The 8,969-nt window shown below is 41.2% G+C and overlaps 1 protein-coding gene across 1 annotated transcript in view; it reads left to right on the forward strand.

Moving 5' to 3' along the window:
- The window catches only part of qsox2 (quiescin Q6 sulfhydryl oxidase 2), an 8,306-nt gene extending 2,537 nt beyond the window's left edge, over positions 1-5,769 (forward strand). Inside the window, exons 2-13 of the mRNA XM_034872027.1 lie at positions 53-153; positions 267-315; positions 407-512; positions 1,093-1,183; positions 1,314-1,459; positions 1,952-2,107; positions 2,190-2,319; positions 2,647-2,769; positions 2,880-3,030; positions 3,334-3,522; positions 4,244-4,579; positions 4,682-5,769. Coding sequence (XP_034727918.1) covers positions 53-153; positions 267-315; positions 407-512; positions 1,093-1,183; positions 1,314-1,459; positions 1,952-2,107; positions 2,190-2,319; positions 2,647-2,769; positions 2,880-3,030; positions 3,334-3,522; positions 4,244-4,579; positions 4,682-4,845 — 1,742 coding nt within the window. The 3' untranslated portion in view covers positions 4,846-5,769. The remainder of the gene's footprint in view (positions 1-52; positions 154-266; positions 316-406; positions 513-1,092; positions 1,184-1,313; positions 1,460-1,951; positions 2,108-2,189; positions 2,320-2,646; positions 2,770-2,879; positions 3,031-3,333; positions 3,523-4,243; positions 4,580-4,681) is intronic.
- The last annotated feature ends 3,200 nt before the right edge of the window (positions 5,770-8,969 follow it).

Below are 8,969 nucleotides of genomic sequence, written 5' to 3' on the forward strand. Positions count from 1 at the left end.
CCCCCCCCCCCCCCCCCATCTCTCTCTGTCTCTCTGCCTGTCTGTCTCACAGACTGGCAGCAGGCGGTCAATGTGGCGGTGTTGGACTGCGCTCAAGAGGAAAACTTTGACATCTGTAAAGAGTTTGGCATCAAGTTCTACCCGACATTCAAAGTATGTTACATGTAATAGTACTGAGTCTGACTGGGTTTACTGTGTGTTAGGACTATATAATACCCTAACAGTGTGTACTACTGTTTAGTAACCTTTCTGTTTGTTGTCTTCAGTACTTTCGGGCTCACAGTCCAGAGACAGAAAGAGGGACGCCATACAGAAGTGAGACACACTCTCACACTACCTGTCTCTAACCTTCTATCTTACACCACCTGTCTCATGCTACTATGAACCTGTCTCTCTCTGTGTCCAGGTGCAGACAGAGAGATCCAGTCAGTAAGACAGTTGATGGTGAACATCCTGCAGAACCACACCAAGCTGGACCGGCCTGATCACTGTCCTCCACTGGAACCGTACAGGTGCCTAAACCAGACAGAACTCGACTGGAACTGAGGGAACCAGCCAGAACCAGACTAAAAACAGCCAGAACCAGACTAAACCTGGAAGAACCAGACTAAACCAGCCAGAACCAGCCAGAACCAGACTAAACCAGCCAAAACCAGCCAGAACCAGACTAAATCTGGAAGAACCAGACTAAACCAGCCAGAACCAGACTAAACCTGAAAGAACCAGACAGAACTGGACTGAACCTGAGTGAACCAGATCAAACCTGATTGAACAAATCAGAACCTGACTCTATAAAAAAGTTTGTGAAAGATTTTAATTTTTTTAAATGATTAAAAAATATTATTTGATAAATCAATGAGCCATTTTCCAAAGCAGAAACTCAGAATATTCTCTGGTTCCATCTTCTCCAGTGTGATGATGTTGGATATAGCTGAAACAACCGTCAAATAACAGAAACCACTACAAAAATTACAAACTCAGCAATTGATGTCATATTACCTATTGGCTGCAGGAAACTGTGACTCGGACATTTGATAGTGTCCAGATGAACTGACGGAATCATTGGCTCCGTGTCTGTGTGTTTGTCTTCAGCTCTGTGGAGCTGCTCCCTCTGGTGGGTCAAAGGTCAGATCACTACACCGCCCTTATCATAGAGGAACCAGACTCCTTCATAGGACGGGAGGTAACAGCAATAATAATAAAAAAAGGATACAGTTCAACTTTGACGTGGGATCAGAGGCTCTAACTGTCTGTCTGTCTGTCTGTCTGTCTGTCTGTCTGTCTGTCTGTCTGTCTGTCTGTCTGTCTGTCAGGTGATCTTGGACCTGCTGCAGTACTCAGGTGTGGAGGTAAAGAGAGCTCTGAGCTCTGATCTCCCCCTGCTGGATGCACTGAAGATCACAACCTTCCCCTCTGTTTACCTGCTGCACCCGAACGGAACACACACACACCTGCATGTGTGAGTACACACACACGCACAAACACACGCACACGCACACACACTGATTTGTTGTGAGTTAAATAATATATGATTTTTGCTTACAGTCAATATCTGCTAGAAATATGTTTTTGAATTATATCAACATTGTCAATACACTATATCTTCAATTACATGGGCAGGTGTTTTAAATATGATCTAACTTCAACCATTAAACCACATAAAACTATCTTAGTTTTGTGAATAATGGACAAAATGATCTCATGTCCCTGGCCTAAAACTGTTGATCCTCACAAAGATAGACATACAACAGCACACACCCACATACATAGTTTATTCCTCATTAAGTTTTTATTTGTATTTATTTCCAAATGATCAGGAAGTCTCTTCAGATTAAAAAGAAATATTCAACCGCAAAGATGGCACAGAGCTGAGTTAAGTCATCAAATATTTTAATTGTGTAAATATATGCACACACACAAACCTGCTCCACTTCTTCCAATTCTTTTCCAGTCAGAAGCGGTTGCGTTTCTTCTTCTCTTCCTTGTTGAGGACGTTACCAGGAGTTCAGCGCAAGTTGAAGTTGGGCAGCAGCAGCAGTACCAGTGAGAGCCAGATGGGGGCACTGTCAGACAAACACAGCACCGAGCCCTGGAGAGACTTCGACAGGTCAGAGACTCAGTGGGACGCACGCCTCAGCTTGGCTCGCAGAGTCGGGATCTTTGATAAATCTGTTTGTGTCTGTCTGTAGGTCAAAGGTGTACGCAGCTGATCTGGAGTCAGCCCTCCACTACCTGCTGAGAGTCGAGCTGGCTACCCATAATACCCTGGAGGGGGAGGAGCTGAAGATCTTTAAGGACTTTGTCACTTTGGTTGCAAAGGTAACAAAAGAGCCTCAGACCTTTTAAAAGGATCACACTTTCATTTATTGACACAGAATACAGACTTAAACATAAAACACATGAAATACATTACTGAATTTGTAAACACAATTGCTAAAAAACAACAACAACTCAAACTCGCATAGAGCAATGTACATCAGCGACAGTATTAAATAGAAAATCAGTTCAATGGAATGAGAGATGAAAAAAACTTCTCAAACTGCACAAACCTATACACCAGCTGAGTTTTATATCACTGCTGCCAGTAAAGCAGGAGTCCCACTGAAGCCAGTTTCTGTTTCTCTGTCTCTCTCTCCACCTGTACAGTTGTATCCAGGTGGGGGTTCTGTAGTGAAGCTGATGGAGACTCTCTCTGATTGGCTGCTTAGTCTGCCACTACCGCAAATCCCCTACCAGGCTGTCCTGGACCTTGTAGACAACAAGATGAAGGTGAGACACACACACCAAAATCCCACATACTAAACACATGCACACATACATACACACACTCACACACACACACACACACACCAGCAGCTGACTTCCTGTTTCCTGTCCAGATCTCAGGCGTGTTCCTCGGGGCGGAGCTTCGCTGGGTTGGTTGCCAGGGCAGCAGGGCGGGGCTTCGTGGTTACCCATGTTCCCTCTGGACTCTGTTTCACGTCCTGACCGTCCAACATGATGCCACGCCCACTGCACTGGAGAACACAGGTATACATACACACACACACACACACACACAAAGCTGTCGCAGGGCGGGGTGCAAGTCCCTGTGTGAACTTGACGCGTGAGGCCCGATTCAGGCACGGTTTAGCAGGGGTGTAACAGCATGCACTGCACCCTCAGTCTAATATTTTGACCCCTCAGTTCAAATTTGAATAGCAAATGCAAGAAAACGCAAATAGGTTTGCTTTCAAGGATGGACAAAGATGGAAGTACAAGAGCACAAATGCACACACACCTGTGATTTCTCCAGTCTCGCCCTGACTCTGTCTATCTGTCTGTCTGACGCAGGTCTGGAGGGCGAGGCGGCTCCAGTGCTGCAGGTGATGCGGCGCTATATCCGGACGTTCTTTGGATGCGAGGACTGCGGTCGACACTTTGAACAGGCAGCCACTGTCAGTATGAAGCAAGTCCAGAACAGAGAGGACCAGATCCTCTGGCTGTGGAACCAACACAACATGGTCAACTACCGACTGGCTGGTACATGCACTCCTTCTCTTCCTCATAACTGAGTGAAATGTGAACATATTGTTATCATTCAGTGTGACTTACAATTCCTGAGGATATCATTATCTCTGAGGTCCATCCAGAATAAACATCTATAAATCCACTTTGAAATCATGGAAAAAAAGAAGCTGCAGAACTTGCCTGAGAATCATGTTTTCTTCAGTATCAAAGTAATACAGTGATAGTATTCTGTACACCCATGGGTGCATTGCCGTTTGCAATGCACCCATTTGCAACCATTTACATTTTTGATGATGACCTGGCCAAAGTAACAACCCAACATCTAGGTAGTTCTGTTTTCACAATGATTCAATGTTGGATTATGTTACTAATGCAATATGAAAATCTACATTGACTCTTAATTTAATATATGGTTGGAAGAAGTAAAAATGTATCCAAAACTTTTAACTTATTAATGATTTATGGCTTTTATTATTGTGTAATGCAAGAAGGACTTAAACTGTTTTGCCAATCAAATTAACTTTAATGAGTTCATATCGAAACATTACACTGTGCCCCCCCCCCCACCCCCTTCCAAAAGTTTCAGACTCAGGATGTTTTGCACTTTAAGCCCTGTAGACTGATAACACAATCTCAAGTTGTAGCTCCCGTTTCACTTTGCCTTTACAAAGCATCATGAAACAGAGAATAATTATCCCTAATTTTGTTTTCTCCTTTTCCTCTCCTCATTCAGGCTCTCTGAGTGATGACCCCCTCTTCCCTAAAGCTCCGTGGCCGAGCCCCTCCCTCTGCTCCTCCTGCCACGAGGAGAAAAATGGCGTCCACGTCTGGAACCACAGCAGCGTCCTCTTCTTCCTCAGACAACACTACGGAGCCTCCAATATATCCCCTAAATACTCGCTGACTCCCCCAAAACTTCTTGCACCTCCACCAGGTACTGATCCTGATCCTGGAAGAGGAGGAGGAGGAGGAGGAGGAGAGAGGAAGGAGCCGGAGGACAAATTTGTGAAGCAGCCAGAGCCTCAACCCGGACATCAGGCTCTGAGGGAGGAGGTTCTGGGAGGAGGAGGTGGAGGAGGTGGGGGAGGAGAAGGAGGTGGGAGAGGAGGAGAAGGAGGTGGAGGAGGAGAAGGACGTGGAGGAGAAGGAGGAGGAGGTGGAGGAGGAGGAGGAGGAGGAGGTGTTTGGATTCTTGGTCTGGGTTTCAACAGCGTGGACATGAGTCTGTGTGTGGTGCTGTACATCTGCTCCTGCCTCTTCCTCATGCTCCTTTTCTTCTTCTTCAAAGTCCGATCCAGGAGGTGGAAACTCCGTCAATCCCGCCTCCACGTCTGACCAGAGCAGTTTAACCCAGACCAGACCATTTTAACCCAGACCAGACCCTTTTAACCCATACCAGCCCTTTTTAACAAGGACTAGACCATTTTTACCCGGACCAGACCAATTTAACTAGGATCAGACTGGTTAACGGAGGTTAAAGTGGATATCTGTAGTCCGGTTCTGGACTCTGTGGGTCTCTCTGGTCTCTCTCAAAGAGGGACATGATGGGAGACCAGTCAGTATACTGGGACTGAACTGGACCAGCCTGGTTCTTCTGAGTTCACTTTGTGCCAAATGTTTTAACCTGCTGACAGACGGCAAACCTTTCTTCTAAGGCCACGCCTCAGTCTACCCAAACACTGGGCTTTGTGTGTGTGTGTGTGTGTGTGTGTGTGTGTGTGTGTGAGTGAGTGAGACTGTTTCTCTAAACTGTGACACATAGACCCGTCCTGATGAATTATTGTCATTGTGGACAAACAGATTAATTGGAGGTATTATAATAATTATCCTGCAGTTTTGATGACTGCTGGCTTTTGATTTTAAACACAAACTGCTGACATTTGTAAAGGTTTTGATTTGTACAAATTATTTGGTGAATTTAATGTGAGAAACTGAGGAGAACACTAGATGAAGGGGGTTCATACAAATATATACACACACATATGTAAATATATTTATATATTATATATGTGGGTGTGTATATACTGTATATAATAATTTTTTTAGCTAGTTTCTTTAAACAATTGAAATCCATTTCTGGATTTGAGTCAAATAATGAAATGAATCTTGAAACCTGATAACCCATCAGTTGATCAACATATTATAGTCTCTTATATCTGATTATTGACAAAATATGTCCCACTCTGTAAAATATAACAGTACAGTTCAAACATTAGTAGCAACTAAAAACAAAAATACAACAAATGTTTCTAAAAAACAACTGTGTGTGTGTGTGAACAACACAATGGGGAGTAAAAAGCTAAAATATTAATACAATAACATAATTATTATATACACAATGACATCAGTTTCTGAGGCTCTTCTGTAAATAATCCTAAATAAAGCACAAATCCCTGAATTTAAACTCATTTCTACCAGTTAATGTCTTGAATTTAAAAAAATGAAGTTTGTAGAGAAGAACAGCCGTAGTAATCATCCGCTGAAACTCTTTATAGAGAATACATAAAGAAGTATTAAACATGTATTTTCAAACCATGACTGATCATGGATAGTGATGTCACTCAGCGATGAGCCAGATGAGGATGTGACATCACTACAGAAAGTTTACAAGAAACAGATGTGATAAAGGTCATGTAACAGGTTTTACAAAAAGGTCATTAAGCCCCATGTTGAATATATTTAAACTTTTGAATCCATTACAAATTGTCTATTTTTTACCCAGAAATAAAAAATTTGTGAGCAGAATTTTAAATTAAAAAAGAAAAGGGCAAGTGCAAGAAAATGGTACTGCTGAGTAGACTGGTACTGTGGTTAAATGTCAACATGAGAAATGGTTCAATCGCAATTGTGAATAGCTGTATTTGGGTCCAAGTAAATTGCAAGTTAGCATTTCTTTTTTTTTTTTATCTTTTTTTTAGGTAAATTTCTAAAATTGAAACATTTAAATTAAAACAAAAACATAAAGAAATGATTTAATTAAGTTTTCAATTTGGGATTTCAGGTTTTAAATTTTTACTTTCCATATTTTAACTGACATTTTCATGAGAAAAAAATTCCTTTTTTTAGAGCTTCTTTTTTAACATTTATGTTAAATTAGTATTGAGACGTGCAGGAATATCTTAAGGTTTTTCTGCCATTTTCGGTTTGATTTTATTAAGTTTCTCTCATTATATATTGACTCTCAATATTACTTATTTTAATGTTTTGAAATTTGATTTTAACATATGTATTTTCTGGCTGGAATGTTTCTTCATACTTGGATGTGCGGTGAACAGTTTGTGATTCTCAGTGTTTTATTTATTTTTTAGCTGCTTTTATTTTCTGCTTGAGCTTTTCATGACAGAGCAATGAGTCAGGAGCTGCTGCAGTAGATTCCTTCAACGATCCCCCTGATAAAACCTGTTTGGGAAAACCTCCTGAAACCTTATTGATGTATTTATCTGCTGACGCCTGAACGCACCGTCCAACCGCCTCACAGCTTTTGTTGTCCGTTTCTTTTTACTTTCTGTTCTAATTTATTATTTCAATGAGATGTAAATAATCCGTCTGAATAAATCATGTTGCAGCTCACTGACGCATGTTTACAGCAGGTTGCTGGTTTAAGCCCCCTGAGCCACTGGGCAAGGCAGCAGCTCAGTGTCAGACTGAAGCTTCAAGTCTATAACTTTAAACTGAAGAAGGGGGGGAAGGTGACAGTCTGACGTCAAGTTGGTTCATATTTAAAGGGATAGTTGAGATTTCTTGAAGTGGGGGTGTATGAGCTACTTATCCAGTCAGTGTACTACCTACACTCTATCGGTCAGTTTGTTTGTGTTACTGTGGGACTTTGGTTTTTTTAAAGGGTTAGTCACACAAACAAACTAAGCAATCAAGGCAGTGGTAGAGCAGGAACTCCTGTGTTCTGTAAGAAACAATTAGAAAAGGAAAAAGACAAGTTCAATGTAAAGTAAGTCCTAGGGTAAGAGGGGCCATCTGGGACATTATTTACAAATACCTTGCACACATACAAGTGAAATGCTCTCACACAATCTACCGAAATGCTTTCATACGCTACTCTCACGTAATATACTGAAACCACAAACACACACACAAAAAACTGAAACGCTCTATTAAACACCCCTGTGTGTAAGGTTTCAGTATAGTACGTGAAAGTATACATTTTCAGGGATGTATATAAAAGCATTTCACTTGTATGTGTGTGAGGTAATTGTGAATAATAACCCAGATGGCTCCTCATACTGGGGCCTGCCATCTTGCATTTTAGCAGATTACATCTGGATGTCAGTCACTCTCATAGACAAGGCTAACATGTTGATGTTTAGCAGGTACAATATTTGTTTACCATCATAGTTTAGCTTGTTAACATTAACTTATGAGTAAACACAGAGTATGTCATTAGTTCTGGAGGTATTTTCTCATAAACCAAAAAACTTGACACGTTAAAATGTTGCGTTATTTTTACAGGATTGTCATTTGTTCTAAACAATTTCTTCAAAGTTGCAAAGATTCATTTAGTTTTGTACTAATTACATTAATAAAATTAAATAGAGGACAAACAGAGACAAAGTTCAGTTAGTTGAGTTTAGTTTATTATTGACTTCCAGAAAAATTAACCTGCCGTAAATTTTGTTTCATTATTATTTATTAGTAGAAATTTGATCCGGAAAAAATGCTAATTTGAGTTGTGTTTGTATTTTGCACAATCGTCTGACCTCTGACTAAAAGTCTTAAAGATGCTCTCTTAGTATTTAGGATTTATTGGAAGTGAAATAATCACTCTCTATTTTAATTGTAATTCTAATAATTAGAACCAAGTTACATGTTTGTATGTTGACCTGATGATGGTGCTAGATGAAAAGTCAGAGGATCACTAAAGTTATTAGAATTCATCCTGAGGGGAACACGAATGATGAACCACATTTCATCACAATCCATCAAAGAGTTGTTGAGATGTTGACTGCTGCAGTGATGTTTTCCTCAGTCCCGCCCTACTTATTTGCATGATGAGGTCTGATTTCAGAGCAGCAGAAGATTTACACTGCACACGCGCACACACACGCGCACACACACACATACACACACACAGCTGGCTGCTCAGCTACTGTACTGGTCCTTATTTAGCCTCACCACCCTTCTCCCTCCTCCTCCACCCATCCAACATCCATCCACCAGTCTTTCTCTATTTAATATTGGATGAAGAATAAAAAAGAAAAAAAAAAAGACGAAACCTGTCTTTCAATTCGTTTAGAGACAGACCGGTACATCAGAGAGACAGGCAGTCTGTCTGTCTCACCTTCTTTCTAACTGTCTGTGTCTTATGTTAGAAACTATTACTGAACTATATGTGATATTGAGAGCTGAGGCTGCAAAATCCTGCTGCTGGTGCTGTGTGTGTGTGTGTGTGTGTGTGTGTGTGTGTGTGTGTGTGTGTGTGTGTGTGTGTGTGTGTGTGTGTGTGT

This window comes from Etheostoma cragini, chromosome 5 (assembly GCF_013103735.1).
Source record: "Etheostoma cragini isolate CJK2018 chromosome 5, CSU_Ecrag_1.0, whole genome shotgun sequence".
Lineage (NCBI taxonomy): Eukaryota > Metazoa > Chordata > Actinopteri > Perciformes > Percidae > Etheostoma > Etheostoma cragini.